This window comes from Jaculus jaculus, chromosome 12, assembly GCF_020740685.1.
Source record: "Jaculus jaculus isolate mJacJac1 chromosome 12, mJacJac1.mat.Y.cur, whole genome shotgun sequence".
NCBI lineage: Eukaryota > Metazoa > Chordata > Mammalia > Rodentia > Dipodidae > Jaculus > Jaculus jaculus.
The window spans coordinates 3,824,184-3,842,176 of record NC_059113.1 but is presented as its reverse complement, the minus strand read 5'-3'; the positions used below and the strand labels follow the sequence as shown (position 1 = coordinate 3,842,176).

Genomic DNA, 17,993 nt, shown 5'->3' with positions numbered 1-17,993 from the left:
TTTAGGGACACTTCTGCTAACATCCCTACCTTGAACAGCTTCAGTACTTGGTACTTTGCGTAAACTGAGGCTGGTTGCTGCCTGACAACAATTCGTGCTTACGCCTGGCCATACTTCTCAGAAACCATGTTCTTCAGTAGCTCCTATGCTAAGGGGTAAAGTCAGTAACAGTTTTCACCAAGATCTATGTGGTATGTTCCCACTAGAAGACATAAATCAAAATTTTCTGCTACAATGAAGGATTAAATGGCACTCCATAAGACATGATTCATGAGCCACATGGGGATTTCACAGTGTCTGCATTAATTCCAATGAGTACCTTAAGGTTCTTGAGAGCAGAGGCGTTTATTGTATTATTATAGGTAATCCCATCAATTCACACTGTTACCATCTCTAGGGTTATTTTCACAAAATAATAACCCCTTTCCTGTTTGGTAGAAAACTAAGGCTTTGCCTTTCCAAGTGTAAGAGGATGTGAAGTCAGATTTCCTCTGTGGCTTATTTTCCAGAATTTACACTTTCTCACACACAGTATGCTTTTGTCATTTTATTTCAAAACTTGCTTTCACGGGTGTCAGTGAGGAAGGCGAGTAGCTATTCATGATTGCTAGCCACCATCTGAGATCAGTCATAAAGGGAAATTTCCTGGTGTTGAGTGCTGTGATTTGGTGCACTGATCCTTTTCCTTTTTAGCCAGAGTGAAAATGAGAGATGGGAAGGAGCTGGAGTTCTCTAGTCCGCGCTCTCGGGATGGGGGGAGCGAGGCAGTAACAAGAGCTCTCCATTGTGCACAGCAGACAGCTCGTGGCAGTGAGCCCTTTGAGCCCTTAAATGACACGTAACAACCACGAGAAAACAGAGTTTTCCTTCTTGACTTACATCCGAGTGTTCACTTGAGCTTTCCCGGGGTTCTTTCTCATCTGTGCAGAGTCCTCACCCCTGTCGGGAGGTTCATGTGCAACTGTGCACGCTCGCTAGGGAGATGGCCCGGCGGAGGAAGCACGTGCTGCTGGAGCTGCCGCGCCCGAGTTCACTCCCAAGGCCCCACATAAGAAGCTAGATTGTTGGCAGGCGTCCGTAATCCAAGCGTTGCTGATGCTGGTGGCATTAGGGGGCAGGGCGGGGTGCGGAGACCAGAGGACATCCCAGGAGCTTGTTGTGATCCCAGCAAAGAACAGCAGGACCAGGACCCAGAGCAAGACGGCCCGCCTCACAAGAGGTGACAGAGTGAGATCCATCTGAACGTTGTCCTCTGACCTCTGTGTGGATGTGGGGCACACACACGCACGCCTAAACACACACACACCTACACACACACACACATGCACATATACACACATGCACACTCACAAATGAACCCATACACACGCACACATACTTGCACACATGCGCACACACACATGCATGCACACATACACACACACACAAATAAATAAACAATTTTAAATGTGGACTCAGAGCATATGGACAAGTTTTCCAAGATCTAAATTAATTTTGTTTTTAAACTTAATTAGCAAGGAGCAGCATTTCACGTTGTGAACTCTTTGAGTGCTGGCCCTGCGAGAGGTGAAAGAGAAGAGAGCTTGCTGTGTGCAGGCATTGCTAGGGTGGCTCTCTAGGGATTGCCGGGGTTTGCGTCGTGGGGGCAGGCGTGTGTGGACTCTGGAGGCAGCTGTGCCCTGTGGGTATTATTGCTGGGGCAGAGGAGTGGGGGAAAAGATAGGTTTACAGCAGACTTTGAGGATGGCACCAAGCCAGTGCCCTGAAAAATGGCAAGCATGTCACAGCTAACAGCTGGATACAGAAATATTTCTCTTTAATTTGGATGGATAAAATTTTTTTCACAGCAGGGCACTCTCAAAAGAGCACAGCTTCAAAGAGGGCGGGTCTCAGCAGTCAGACATCAGCTGGCTCCAGGACGGAGCAAAACGAATGGACTGTCAGGCCTTCTCCAGCATGCATGCCTCTGCCAAGTGAGAAGTTAAAGGCTCAGAGGCTTGTTCCGATCACAGACAAAATCCTGATAATGGAAGCCTGTTTCCCCAAAGTCCCCCTCTGATCACCAGAAGATGTCCCAGGAAGACTGCAGAGTGATGGGTGGCAGGCTCCGGTAGCGACAGCCACTGGCGTCTTTACAGATAAGTGGGATTCACCAAATGCTCAGGTTCTCAGGAGCCCCTGGCCTCTGCGCCCTAACCCCCAGTCACCCATCTCCCCTGCTCCCTGACACTTAGCAGCGGCTGACCGACAATGTGACCAAAATACCCCCTTCCCATCTCTTCACATGACTGACTCTCTGATGGAGGCTTTGCCAGCGCCACTGCGGGTGTTTTACAGTTTATTGACACTTTTCAACTGTTTTTCTGATTACCATATTTCAGACTTGACTTATATGTTAGTATTAACTGCAAACTCAACATAAACCTGTAATGATTTTCTAATATTTCTGGAACTTGATGAATGTGAATTGACAAAGTACAGTATATAGCTTTATATCAGCATTACTGAAAATACAGCAACGGTGTATATAATCATTACTCATTTATTTTATGGACCATTTATCACCTGACCTTTGAAGGCTTGTCTTAGAATCTTGACATTCCAGGCATTCCAAAATTTTCCAAAACAAAGTGTGTGTGGGGGGGGTGTGGGACTCTCATTAAAAACAAAGCGTGTGTTGGGGGGGGTGGAGGCTCTCATTAAAAAGAGAGTGTGTGTGGGGGGGGTTCTCATTAAAAACAATAGCAATATAAGTTAATGTTAATAGGACAAGGAAGATGAAATGAAAGGGAAAATAGTATTACATGTTTGAGAAACAAACTAAAGACAACACAAATAACGGGCGTTTGCTTTAAGGTAGAGGCTTTTATTGTGAAATATGACCTTCGTCCTGAGCCTTCCGCCTTGTCTGTTTAATGTTGCTGGCCATTATGGCCAATGGAAGGAGAGTGGCTTTGCGCAGAGCTGGGGATTTATGTCTTCATCCATTGCACGGCTTCTGGTTGTGTAAATTTTACTAACAGATTAAGTAATTTTTACTAAATTGACATTTGCTCTGAAAATGGGAGTTTGTTTGATAAATGACATCATCAATCATTGTGAACATTTTTATGAGCCTCATTTGGATAACTTTGGATGCTTTTAAAGAAAAAGCTCTACTGTTTTTCCCTCATAGGACAGATGGGATGTCATTAAAATAAGCAATAACAGGGTGACTGTCACCAAGTGCATATGGCTGTGGGCAGGTTACTAACCTTTCTTAGCCCAAGAGTTCTCACCTGGAAAACAGAACAATATTCCCAGCCTCCCTCATGAGTGGCATGTAAGGATCAAGTGAGCCTGGGAAAGCATTTGGAAGCCCAAATGTCCCAAAACATATGATGTGCTAGTGAGCCATCTCTTCCTTCATGCAAAGGTGGGAGTGAATGCCTTTGCACATTTCAAAGGAATGAGTTGAATTTTCCTAATGTGAAATGTCAGGGACTGGGTTTCAGGTCTCAGAGCTTTTCACATTTGGAACTGCTTGCATCAGCTGTGCTGGGTGGGCGTCCCCAATCCAAACGTCTGAAATTCAACGCGCTCTGAAACCTGGAGCTTTTGAAAAAATATTTTATTTGTTTATTTTTGAGAGAGTGAAGCAAGAGGGGAGAGAGAGAGAGAGAGAGAGAGAGAGAGAGAGAGAGAGAGAGAGAGAGAGAGACACTGGGTGTGCCAGGCCTTTAGTCACTGCATTTGATCTCCAGATGCATGCTCCACCTTGTGCATCTGGCTTATGTGGGTCCTGGAGAATCAAAACTGCATCCTTTGGCTTTGCAGGCAGGTGCCTTAACCACTAAGCCATCTCTCCAGTCCAGAATCTGAAGCTTTTTGAATGCTGTCTCAATGTTCAAAAAGCTTCAGATTTTGGAATGTCTTTATTTGTTAAAACTTGTTTGTTGACAACCTTCATAAATACAAGCCATATACCATGATCATAATCTCCTCCCCCACCTCCCCTTGCCCTGCTCAAACCTCACCTCCACTGAATCCCTTCTTTTTACCAACTAGCCTCTCTCCTATTTTGACGTCATCATTTTCCCCTCTGCTATTATGCAGATCTTGTGTAGGTAGTGCCAGCTACTGTGAGGTCATGAGTGCCAAGGCCATTTTGTGTCTGGAAAACAGCATCTTATGCAACCCTCCCCTTCCTTTGGCTCTTGCATTCCTTCTGCCACCTCTTCCACAATAGTCCCTGAGCCTTGGAGAGTGGGACATGGATGTCTTAGTGTTGAGCACTCCACTGCCGCTTCTTAGCACTTGGTCACCCCCATCTGAAATGAGAGGCGTCTTTAACCAAAAGTGAGAATAGCATTAATATATGGGCATAAAACATAAATATTTAGAGGGCATTTGGTGGGCATACTATATCTATTTATCCAGATAACAGTAGTAGTTCCCCCCCCCCACACACACACAGGGCTTATGACCTCCCCCAGCCATAGACTTTTCATTAGGTTTTCAGGCAGGAATCCCCTCCTGTGAAGTAGGTCTCAAGTTGTCAGAGTTTATTTCCCCCATAACAGACCTACCACTGATTGCACCACTTGGCAATTTGGCCTCAATGACCAGCCATAAAGCTTGCAGGGTCCACTGCCTGTTAAGACAATTGATGACTTTTCTCCCCCAACAGGCTGCATAGGCCTTTCCAGCATCCTGACAGTCACAACAGGGAACATTTTTAGCTCCTGAATTTTTAGATGGACACTCCTCCTGCATGCCTTTGGGTCTCTCTTCTCACGCCTGGGCCTAGTGAGATTGAACAGCTCGGAGGCTGGAAGGGCAGGAGCCACACTGGCCGGGTTCTTGCTGATGTCCCCAGAGTGGGGAGCTAGGGCAATTCTCTGCGGACCCACACATGGCCCTGCTGCTCATCCGGGTACATTCAGCTGCACAGACAGTTCCCCTACCTTGAGCACAGTTGAGGTTGTGTAGGAATGAGACGTGATGCTGAAGCTTCCTGGGGTCAACATGTCCATGACCTCAGAGGTCGGCTGTCCTACTTTGTGGGTTAAGTACAGTCACACTTCTGAAAGCCAAATGTATTTTCTATAAAATATTCTGATTACTAACACTTTAAAGTCAAAACAATGAGGACTATTGTTCTTTTGATACACAGTGGAAACTCAAAGAACACTTTTATCCATCCTGGCAATGACATACTTCTCAACTGAGTTCCTCAAATTACTAATACACTTGGCTTTTAAAACCTTATTTTCTTTTAATTTTGCAGAAAAATGAGGTAGAATAAAAGTATCATGTGGAGCAAATCTTAGGAACCTTTAACGTGGGCAAGTTTTGTCACTAACCTACATCCCCGGGCTAGGGGCCATCTATATCGGTTACTTTGTCGTTGATGAAAACTTGGCCATAAGTGACGTGAAGAAGGACAGGGTATACTTTGGCTTACAGCTTTGGGGTCTTCTCACGGTGGGGAAGGCAGGGCGGCAGGCGCAGAGCTGGCCACATTGTGCTCTCAATTAGGAAACAGAGAATGAACAGCAAGTGGGATCAGTCCGGACTCTTCCTCCAGAAAGGCCCCACTTCCTAAAGTTCCACAACCTTCCCACCAACTGGGAGCCAAGGGTTCAAACACACAGGCCGCTGGAGGCACATTAAAATTTTATTTATTTATTTGTGATGAGGCGGGGAGGGGATCACACGGGCACGCGAGGGCCTCTTCCCACTGGGCATGCACCCCTGACACGCGTGCCACTGGGGAATTGAGCCGAGGCCAACAGATTTTGTAAGCAAGTTCCCTTAACTGCTAAGCCATCTCCTAGCCCTGGGGGGGAATTTTAAATTCAAACCACAACACTATGTGTTTTTTTTTTTTAAATCTTTTTTGTTTTCTAGATTCTCTGAGCTATAAAAAGATTTAAAACAAAACAGTGCTGAGTTCACAGGTATGAACCTTCAGCAATCACATTCTGTCTCCCTGTTAGCCATTATGTAAAATCTACCCTTGTATGTCACAGTATTGGAAGAGGCTGGCCACAAGGAGAATATAATTTGTTTCTTAGCCCTACGTGTTAGTTAGTACTTAGATTCCATTTCATTGTATTAGGGATGACTTCCTCAGAAGCCTGGCATAAGATACAAGAGGTTCACAAAGCTCTAGAGCTATTATGAGAATTGAAGTTCTCCCATGCGCTGGGCTCACCATTAGTTCTGGGGAGAATATATGTCCCTAGTCAACTGCTCGGTGAAAATGGAAGGAGGTTGGCATCTCAACACCCAGCCACATGCCAGTGTCCAGCGTCTTTGCACAGGGATGTGGCAAGGTTAGCAACAAAGAGGAGTCTATTGCTCCCTGAAAATTAGCTAATGTTTTTATATAACCTTTGGGACTGCTTCCATTATTTCCCAGGGCCATATTCAGGGACTCCTTTAAAAAAAAAACAACAATATTTTATTTATTTGAAAGAGAAAAAGAGGTAGAGAGAGAGAGAGCGCAAGAAAGAGAAAGAGGATGGGTGTGCCAGGGCCTTTAGCCATTGCAAACGAACTCCAGACACATGCACCTCCTTGTGCATCTGGCTTATGTGGGTCCTGGGGGATCAAACCTGGGTCCTTAGGCTTTGCAGACAAATGCCTTAACTGCTAAGCCACCCTCCAGCCTGAGGGACTCCTTTTTTGGGAGTCTTTTTCTAAGGTCATTGGGTCTCTTTAGGACGCTGACAGATTTAAAGGTGAGGTGCTGACCTCAGCTACTCCCAGATAGGCGGCAGAGAGCTGGGGACCCGGGAGAGGGCCTGGAGAGGAGGCCTGCTCACCTCACATTTCTTAAGTCAATAAATCTGGGAGACCCCGTTTCTTTCTTTTTTCCCTTTTCTTTGTGTGTAGTGTGTGTACGTGTGCGTGTGTCATATGCATGAGTGTGTAGATGTGTGTACCTCGTGCATACATGCGAAGGCCAGAGGAAAACACTGGATGTCGGCCCCTATTTCTCTTCTGCCTTCTTCCCTGAGACCGAGTCTCTGACTGAACCTGGAAAACTCTGGTTTTTGGTTTCACTGGCTGATCAGGGAGCTCCAGTGATCTTCCTGTCTCCACATTCCTTAGTGCTGAGGTCACTGGAGAGTGGGGGGGGGCGGCGATTGGGGGCATGGGGGGGGTTGTAGACCAAACTCAGGTCCTTGTGCTTCCAACAAGTGCTTTTACCTGCTGAGTCACCTCCTCAGCCTCGGTTCCTTTTTGTATAAGATGAAGAGAGCAGTTTTCCTAGGCTTTAGAGTTATAACTCAGTGTTGTAACAGAATTCGTGACTTTTTCATAGATGCTAAAGGCTTTGTCTACAGGAGGAAGTGCCCTCCCTCTCTCTCTGTCTGTCTGTCTTTACACACAGGCTTGTCCATGTCAATATGGGACTCCTAGAGATGTCTCAGATACAGTCGCACAGAACAGTGGTGTGCTTCGATGAACTGGTTGGGTATTTAGGCTAACCCTCACTTTTCCGCCAAGACAACTTTCCCGTTTTATAGTGGAATTATCTTTAAGACTCTTCTGTGCTTTCTTTGTTGTTATTTTGTTTTGTTTTGTCTCACTAAATAGCTCAGTCTGGCCTTGGATGTTCAATCCTCCAGCCTCAGCCTCCCAAGTACTTTAATTGTAGACATGACCGCCAGGGGTGGTTCAAGAATTTTTTGAATTAAAAGGGATTCTTGGGCTGGAGAGATGGCTTAGCGGTTAAGCGCTTGCCTGTGAAGCCTAAGGACCCCGGTTCGAGGCTCGGTTCCCCAGGTCCCACGTTAGCCAGATGCACAAGGGGGCGCACGCGTCTGGAGTTCGTTTGCAGGGGCTGGAAGCCCTGGCGCGCCCATTCTCTCCCTCTTCCTCTGTCTTTCTCTCTGTCTGTCGCTCTCAAATAAATAAATAAAAAATGACCAAGAAAATATTAAAAAAAAAAAACAAAGGGATTCTTCACTTAAACGATCTTTGAGAACCTGTGCTGATAAAAATAAAATAGACTGCTGTCCTCTTTTTCTCTGGAAATCTCAAGCTCAGGTCTGATGAAGGCTTCTGGGCAGTGAGAGAGTGATGGGTGCCACAGAGCCGAGAGCCCGGATCCCAGTTCTGACGAAGGCTGCTGGACAGCACAGGACTGATGGATGTTCCTGGTGTTTCTAGACTGTTAACTTCAAACAGTGTTTTCTGAAAGTGTATTTAGCTATAGCAGCCGATTTTCAGTGATAACAACGATTACTTTCTAGGTGTGGTTACAAATGTAAATGCTTAATGAGGCCAAACAAGTTAAGTCAGTGAAGGAGCAACAGGAGATAGCTGAGACTGGAAAAGAGGAAAAGTCATATATTCTGTCTAAAGCAGACCTCCCCTCTCAACTTCAGTGAGTTATAATGAGGTTGGGGGTCTATTTTTAAAATATTTTTACAAGAGAAGTTTAAAATATGATTAGGTAATACGTGAGAAATTTTAACATATAATGCAAGAAAAATAAAGTTTCTCAACTACTTGAATAGCACCTGACAGTCACTTCTTTGCAAACCTCGCTTAAGGAAAACAGTTTCTTTGGCGTGGCCCACATACACAGATTCCGTCATCCCAAAGGAGGGTTCTCCCTGTGAACGGACAAAGGAAAGTTGACCCTGTCACTGGCTTATGCTATTTCTCTGCTCGTGATTATTATTAATGCAGCTGATAGCATTTGTATGTGACAGCCGCCACAAGCAACTGCTATAATGGACAACTCTGAGGGCCAGCCTACTTCTGGCCTTCCCATTTAGAGTTCTGCTCTAGGAAAATGTAATCGTGGAAGAGAGAGACATTTCACACTCTCAGAACTGCCATGTGAACCCTTTCTCTTGGCGGCTGTCACTTGATGCCATACGTGGTTTGTGGTGGATGCAAACCTTATGATCACTATTTAATGGCACATGTGGCTTTCCAACCAATGTTGTTGAATTGAAAACCGAAACTCCCCTTAAAAAGGTAAGAATTGGCTCTCCGCCTCACTTATCTAGCTACTCCCACTGATACAAGATAAAAGAGCACGTGCAGACCAGAAACACCCAGTTTTAAAATAGCAGCGGCAATCAGAGGGAAGCGAGAGGCGGACAGCGCAGTGATGATGCAGGAGCTCTTCCGCTGGAGGACACAGACACCACTGTTAGCTCCCAATAGCAGACAGCTCTGTTTCAGCAGTATACCAAATGAAGTTCAGAAAAATCAAGGGAATTGATTTATATATATATATATTTTTGTCTTTTATTGGAAAGCAGCAAGTAAGGGCTGAGCATGTCACATTGTGGTAGAGTGAGTGTTCTGCGTGTTGAAGCCCTGAACTTAATCTCTAGCACATGAAGGAAGGGGAAGGAGGAGAAGATCATCTGCAAATATCCAGATAGAGACCACAAATAAGTGACCAAGGATCAGTGCTTTACCATATTTATGTCTGAATTTAAAATAAAACCAGAGCCTTTTGGGTGAAGTATATTCCACTGGCTTCCCTCCATTCTTTTGTTTCTGAAGGCAACTTCACTCAGGAGGTTGTATTTCTCTTCAGAATTTTGCTGTGTAAATGTATGTTTTACTGTGTAAGATACACTGACATAAAAGATTATTACTTAGAGGGTTATTCTGTATACTTTAACAAATGCAGCTGAATGGTCTGCAACTTGATTTTCTTAGTCAACATTATCCTTTTAATATTTTTTTATCAACAGGATCTTAATACAGGTGGGTGTAATTCATTACTTAGAAATGTCTCAAATGCTTTTAAATGAATAAGGCAGTTTTCATTCTTCCAAAGATAGTGTTTTCATTACTTCTATGACAAGCAGTTCTTTGGTGAACGCCCTTGAACTTGTACAGTTTCATGGGGACACTCCCTAGAAGTGAAACTGTTGAACTGTAGGATTTGTATTCTCACCTTCAGTGAGATGCATGACCGCCACCCTCTAGTGCTTTCCAGCAGCAGGGAACTGGCCTTCTTTTGTATTTTATTTTTTTTTTTATTTTGGAGAGAGACAGACAGAGGGAGAGAGAGAATTGGCACGCCAGGGCCTTAGTCACTGCATTCGAACTCCAGACACTTGTGCCACCTACTGGGCATGTAAGACCTTGCACTTGCCTCACCTTTGTGCATCTGACCTATATGGGATATGGAGAGTTGAACATGGGTCCTTAGGCTTCGCAGGCCAGCGCCTTAGCCTCTATGCAGTCTGTCCAGCCTGGGAACGGGTTTTCTGAACAAAGATTCTCAGTCCACGTTGTGTGGTGTTGAGAGGTTCCATTATGCAATCTGTGTCGCCCAAGTGTTCCCAGGTTTCTCCTCATCTGTTTTCCCTATCTTTAAAAGTCATTTTAGTTCCTTAGGAAAACAACATGGAAAATATTAAAACTTTGTTGTTTGTGTTCATTCATAATAAAGGGCTCCTCTTTCAGAATAAATTTTTTCCCTTATTCTAAACTTAACACTCTTGCTTTCATTCTCACCATTTGAATGAATAAAATTTTGGACTTTTTCAACATTTTAATGGGTCCTGAGGGGATTGTCTAAATATTTTGTGCATTTTTTAAATATTTACTTGGTTATTTTAAATTTTTTGAAAGATAAGAAAGATCAGAAACTCTTGGTCCTGTCATTAGCTCATCTCCTTAAATTCCTTCAGATTTTGGACCTATTGGATATTCAGCTTAGAATTTCATGTCAGTGTAGTGCAAATGTGGATATTAATTCCACCTCCAAGAACAACTTCCTGCACTTGGAGTCAAGCTGCTGCTCTAGGCTGACAGCTGCTGACCCCCACACTCCACCTGTCCTACCTGGAAGATAGGCCGCCTGACTGTAGTCTGGTTGTGCCTGGGCTTGTTTTCATCTAAGTGTTTCCTTGAATGGTAACAACACCAAGCTGAGGGCAGTGGCAACAGAAACAGGGCTGAGCTTCAGAGCAGGGCTTTTTGGAGACGCCTGTCGTTTCTGCTTCACACTCACTTTCAGGCACCTCAGTCCCCATTTTACTGGAGGTTGAACAGAAATAGACATTAAACTCTTCTGGCTGATGTTGCCATTATAAGAAACACTATATTTAAATATTTTTATTTGTTTATTTGGGAGAGAGAGAAAGAGGCAGAGAGAGAGAGAGAGGGAGATAAAGAGAGACAGATGGAGAGAACGGGCACACCATGGCCTCCAGCCACTGCAAACAAACTCCAGACGCGTGTGCCACCTTGTGCATCTGGCTTACGTAGGTCCTGGGGAATCGAACAGAGGATCCTTTGGCTTTGCAGGCAAATGCCTTAACCGCTAAGCCATCCCTCCAGCCCAAGAAACACTGTATTTAATTAAATGCTGACTCAGCAGACCACAAAGAGCTCAGAATAGTCTTGAGCCAAGTGCAAAGAACTTAGGAGGTACTGGTCATATTAGTGTGACGAAACCCACTTGAGGAAATCCCATATGCTGTGAATACATTTATAACATTTGTGTACTTTGTATTTTTTCCAAAGGGTGTGTGAATTAAGTAGTCAGATCTGTGTGCACGATGTTGCATAGGTATGCACATGTGCATATATGCATGCTCTATGTGTGGGGTGCACATGTGTGTGTGTGAGTGTATGTGTGTGCACATGCATGTGAGGCCATCTGTTGGCACTTTCGTCTCCCTCTAGTCCTCTCATCTTATTCAATTAATTAATTTCCTCATGTTGTTAATTGAATAGAATAGCTCACTGGTTCAGCTGGTCTAGCTCATTAACTTGCTCCAGGGATTATCCTGTCTCCCACCCTGAGTACTGGGATTTCAAGTGAGTGGCCGTGCCTCTTCAGCGTTTACAAGGGTTCTGGCAGTCCAGCCTCAGGTGCTCATTTCTCGTGGGGCAAACGCTCTGCTGACTGAGCCGTCTCCCCAGCATTGGCTTTGCGTTTTGAAGGATCCCTCTGGCTACAGTTTAGAGAAAATGTTAGAGCTGCTCTCGTACCAGAGACACTAAGAAGCTCTTGTCCCATTTCCAGTGAGAAAGGAAGCTCCTTTGGGTCTGGATGTTCACAGAGGATGGGGAGAGATGGATGCATCTGAAAGCATTTAGGACGGAGGTTCGACAGGGCCTGGTGGCTGGGCTCTGCAGACAGCGAGAGAGCAGCGTTGAGCCTGAGTGACTCTCAACTCTGAGAAGGGGCGTGGGCTGGCACAGTTTTGCATAGCCTACTATAATATCATCATTTGCTGAAGGCCAGTCTCATGCCACTTGCCACATTTCCTGACAAATAGCAATCTACTTTCTTCTTCAAGGCAAACAGCAGTTTATATCAGGCAGACGAAAACTGTGGGTTCCCTTGTGGTCCTATTTAGCTAAGGCAATTATGGCTGAAATGGGCACAGGAGGAAATAAATGTATTTCTACTCATTTTTTAAGATAGACTGGCTGGTGGAGGTGTTCCTCTGAGCTGCCACTCAGGATAGGCCCCTCTACCTGTATTAGAATGTCACTTGCTATGGAGGACCTTGGCCAAGAATACCAAAGAGGACTTCTGGCAAATCTCCAAAGCCTTTATAATCATGATTGCCAGCAATCTTTCAGGAAGGTTTGTTTGTTGTGGAGGGGTTGAGCTAGCTTATCAAAAATTTTTATCCCATTAGCTACCAATGATCAGGCTGGGAAGGGAGGCCAGTAGGTAAAATGCTTGCCCTGCAAGCATGAGGATATGAGTTTAATCCCCAGAGCCCTCATAACCATGCCAGGCATGGTGGTATCTACCTGTAATCCCAGTGCTGAGAAGGTGGAGACGAGCAGATCCCCTGGGCTCACTGTCCAGCACCTTCTCAAAAAGGGTAGTTGGGGACTGGATGAATGGCATAGCGGTTAAGGCACTTGCCTGCAAAGCCAAAGGACCTCAGTTTGATTCCCCAGGACCCACGGAAGTCAGATGCACAAGTTGGCACATGTGTCTGGAGTTCATTTGCAGTGGCTAGGGGTCCTGGGGTGCTCATTGTCTCTCTCTGTCTCTCTGTCTGTCTGTCTCTCTCTCTCTCTCTCCCTCTCTCTCTGACTCTTTCACATAAATTTTTATAAAAGGGTAGATGGCATCCTCTGGCCTCCACATGTAGCCCTCACACATGTGGACACAAGCACTCCTCCCTCCCCTTTTCCTCATGTTGTTAATTGAATTGAATAGCTTTGTTTAATGTCCCCGGATGACAACAGCAGGCGTAGGGTTGAGATGTTGTAACATAGCTGACTTTTTCTTTTAAAACAGTGATACAACTTAAAACAATCTGTGTTATCTATTCCAAAATGATGTGGATTTTTACCTATCTGTGCAGCAGATGTATGCGCCATGTAGTGTGTTTCATTCTCCACTGTCATCCAAAAGCTAGGAACTGAAAGAAGCCATTAGCCTTAAATGTAATATAATCCAGGTCTCTATTCATTCTTCTACAGATACACTGATGATCAGCTGTGATCAGTGTGGTATATATACCTAACTTCTGGAACAATTGTCTTTATTAATGTTTATCTTTTATTTATAGGGGTTACTGGAAGGGTTGTGGGTAGAAAAGAATGAGTTCATGAAGAGCAGAAAAAAATCAGTTGCATTAAAATAAGTGGGGATGGTAAACGAAACCATCGTCACTAAGTGCTGGGGCCTTCTAGAATAGAAGTACTGAGCTAAGTGGGTCTGAGTGTCCACAGTCATTTACCCCTACATGTAACCAGCAAGGCTCTCTGTAAGGTTTCTGTGTGGCTATTTGGAAAGGAGGAGTGCGAAGGCTCAGGCACAAGAACAGGGGACGCGGTCTCCCAGGACGCTGGGGGGCAGTCCTCAGCATCTACTAGCAGGATCGATGCTGGGTTTTTGTTTTCAGAAATACTCAGCTGTAACAGGGCCCTTCCCCTAACTGTACCTTCAAGTAACTATTTTAACTGCTTCCTGGATACCCCAATACTGGGAAATCTTTGCAGACTTACTGCTGGATGTGTAACCGCCTCATCTCCTGTTCCTAGACAACATGTCACCTCAAGTGTCCTGGCTCCCAAGTGTTTTCTGGAATGACAGCTTGTCTCTGCTGTCAGCACTGAGCCTGTGCTTTTCCAGCAAGTGGCACTGCGTAAAGCTTTTGGTGCCATGCTCATTGCCTGGTTTGAAGTGAATTGTATTTTCTTGGATGCTGTCTTGAGAGAAAATCTGTTTGAGTTTACTTCAGCTAATAATTGTGAGAGCAGCCTCAGCTAAGATATTTAAACTCCACAGGAAACAGCTGTTTTCTTCTGTCCCTCTTTGAGATTTTTTTGAAGACTCCTCCCCTAAAAGCTAAAAGGCGGTTCAGGTCCTGACAGCTCAAGTCCTACATCTACTCTGAGGGCAGAGTCCGTTTTCTTTGAGCCTGTCTTTCCAGTTCTTTGCAGCTCTGTTAGTCTCCAGTGGCCTTCTGCGGGGTGTCGCCCCGCTCTGTCTTCTGGATTCTCTTGAACAGTTACGCTGGAGGCCAGGGCCTTTCGCGTTCCAGTCGTGTCAGTGTGACCTCTCCTTTCAGCTTGCTTTGTTTATCCAGCAGCTCATTACTTAAGACGAGCCTGTCAAATTGGTTAAATATTCTTTGGGAAATAATGGTCACATCCTTGAGATACCACAACTATGTTTAATACAAGGAAGATTGGCTTGATAAGAAAGAAAACATGAAAAACTTGCATCACCAAAGAAAAAAATTTTCCTGTTCTTCCGGTTGAGTTTGCAGCAGCATCAGTAAGCACTAAACCTGAGACCCCAAACAACACCAAGGGAAGCAGGGACAATGACTGCTGATGACTCGTTCTAACTACTTGACCTTCTGACCTCTTCTCTAGATATATGATCAAGATGGGACGCTGCAGCACTTTATTGATGGTGGGGAACCTAGTAAGTCGAGCTGGATGAGGTATATCCGATGTGCAAGGCACTGCGGAGAACAGAATCTGACAGTAGTTCAGTACAGGTAAGGTGTATTTTGATTTACCACTTGTAGAGCTGAAGCCCCTTGGGCTTGCGTATACATGTTCAGGCAGGCTGCTAGTGACAGGAGAACCTCTTGCAGAACTCCTTCCACACCGGTAGAGATCTGCTCCTTTTTGCTCTGCTAGGTTTCTGAAGCCACGGCAGCTAGCGCACTTTTTTAATGTGCATCTGGATGTGAGAATGCTAACTGTGCATTGCTTGAATGTGCGTACAGTCTTGAGTGAGGCCAGCAGCCCACTTACTTGGGGCGACTCCCCCCAGTAGACATGTACACGTGGATAGTGAGAGCTTGGTCCTTCCCTCAGGCTACCTCCTGGGAGAAATCAAGAACTCAACCTTCCCAAGACTGTCCTTCCCAAACCTGCCAAGCTCACCCTCGATGGCTGAGCCAGGGACCCTACCCTGCTCCCTCAAAAGGTGGCTAGGTGAGAGCAGCTATGCCTCTGTGAGGATTGTAGCTCTGTTCCAGGTGAGGCGACTTCATGGGGAGAGGAGCCCCTAGCCTCCCAAGCCCGAAGGGTGACGGCAAGGTGGAGCGTCCTAGTTTCCTGGGGTCATGTGAGGAAGTGGGGCCCCCAGGGGACTAACAAGCTAGAAGTCACCTCTCATGCAAGCACCTATTTACCACACGTTTCCATCCAGCGCCTAAGGAGGCTCGAGTCGAGAAGACACAAACAGATCAAGCTCCACCACTAAGCCTTTTCTCAAAATCCCTTGAAAACATGTGTCGTATAAATATATGAACTCAGTTATAAACAGCCGTGTTCCCTTTAGAATCAGGAGCAACTGTTTAGCTTTATTAGGCACCACAGATGCATCAAAGCGGAGGGCCTCGTGCTCTAGGCAATTTGGAGTACTGCTTGGGGCTATTTATTTTCCCTTTTTTTAAAAAAAATCTTTAATTTTTTCCCCTTTCCTTTATAGCTTTAAGACTGCACAAATCTGGTTTGCTCTCTGAAAGGCTCCAATTGAAAAAGAACATATTTGGGCAGTGTCTGCCTCATTGCTTTGGTTTCCCATGCAGTTTTATTTTATTAAATAATGGTTTAAATGCAGGAGTGCAAGATGATACTTGGTTACACTGGCATAGATAGGCTCTGCTCAACTTGCTATCACAAAGTGTTTATGAAACTGAGCTAGAAAATAGTAAATATTGTACTTGTCCAGTCAGCAAGAGATAGCTTGGCCAGTTCTGTAATGAGTATCCAGGGAGCTTTTGAGGCAAGTTCTGAATTTGGGACAAGAAACCCCTAAGGGAAAGGAGTATGAGTAAGTCATTACCTATCTGTCAATATTAAGTGGATTTTACAACTTTCCTTTCATGACGGGCTTAAGCTATGAGCTCTCTCAGCTGATCTGTTTTCGATTACTTCAGATCTTTATAGAATGAACTACAAAAACACAATTTTGAAAACTGGCATCCATCTCCAGTGGCCACATCCAAAAGTAAGAAAATAGCAGAGTTGGACCCCGACGAGCCAGCCTAATTTTTATTGTACATGAATGTCCTCCTCACAAAAAGTCAGCTGGTTTAAATTCATTCTGTTATGATTTGTAATATCTAAATGGAATTTTCTTCAAAGCGCCCTTGATTGACTGACCCTTAGCTGAACGTTTTGTTTTTATTTTGAGGCTGACAACGATGTTTGTTGGCGTGTGCTCTGCTTCAGCTGCGTCGGGACGCCACGAAGCTATCTTTATGAGTCATCCAACCACAGCACTAAATACATGTCAGCAAAGGAAATATTATCTGAAAGGGGAAAAATCCCTTTGATGTGCTTTAACATGCAGAGATTTCTGCGAGTTTTGGAAGCTCTGGGTGCTTGTAAGAAACTGTGTGTGCTTGCATATTCCCGTCTCGGCCTGCACGGCCTGCCTCAGAAGACCACCCATTGCTCACACACAGTTCTGGTCTTTCAGCAGCAGCGTGTGTCACTTGGTTTGAGCTCGCTCATTTGCCCGGCGCTGTGTTTACGTTGAGGGAAGCCAAACCGAGAGATGAATGTTCCAAGGGTGAAGTACAAAGCAGACTCAATTCTTCTCAAGTTAGGAGATGCCTGTGATTTATAGTTCAGCTCCAATTTTGACTTTTTTTTTATGTAGCAGTGGAAAGAATTAATAAAATGCACAGCTCTGAGAGATGCAGACAGGGAAAAGGTGGTGAGGCTACGCAACTGGCTAGAGTTTTTGTCAGATATTCATAGAATGTTGGGAAAAGAACATTCTGCTTAGCTAGCAGTGCCCTCGTGAGACAGAATGGCAGTAAGTAAGGAAAATAACAAGATAAATGAAATTTTTGCAGCTGCAAGTAAAATATTGAGAATCTGCACTTTTTTATTGATCTTTATGATCCTATTGCCAAGAGCCACTTTGTGGTGACAAAATATGTTGACAAGTGCATATCTCACTGCCATGAAAAATGTGGAGAAAGATTCGCCTTATGTCTGCAGTGTTATACAAGGAACAAATTACGCTACTACAGCCAATTCCTTACAGAAAGGCGAAATTTAAGGCCCCCAACCCTAAACACTTTTATCTGGAACTTGAGGCTAATATTTGTAGCAATCCTTCATTGAGAAAATCAGTCGCAGGCGTCTCATTTTTTTTTTTTTTTTAAATCCTTAGGTTTTTCTTTATGGGACCAAAGCTGCTGTTATAGAAAATGTTTATTTCTTAGTACCTTCAGTCTATCATTTCATGATGCAATCTTTCAGACAGTGTAAAGTGTTCCTCTTGTGTTTATTGAATTTCCATTCATTTCACATAAGAGGGTTTCTCCCTTCTCCTACATCAAACTTTAGAAAAGAGGCCGGAGCAGACTTTTATTTCTCTTAGACCCTCTATCACAAAGCTGCGTCATTTTATTATAAATTTGGGAACATCCAATGTCAGGTTGCAAGAAGGTACATAGTGCTTTTTCTTCAAATGAGAACACAGTAGTATTACTTTATATATGAGGTCAAGGCACCATTGCTTTTGCAACTTGCCAAGAGAATTTCTTACT

At 44.5% G+C, this 17,993-nt stretch overlaps 1 protein-coding gene across 1 annotated transcript in view; it reads left to right on the top strand.

The window, feature by feature from the left end:
• The window catches only part of Prdm6 (PR/SET domain 6), a 112,038-nt gene that overhangs the window by 58,745 nt on the left and 35,300 nt on the right, over window positions 1-17,993 (top strand). The window contains exon 4 of the mRNA XM_045131420.1: window positions 14,842-14,969. Within this exon, the coding sequence (XP_044987355.1) occupies window positions 14,842-14,969 (128 nt within the window). The remainder of the gene's footprint in view (window positions 1-14,841; window positions 14,970-17,993) is intronic.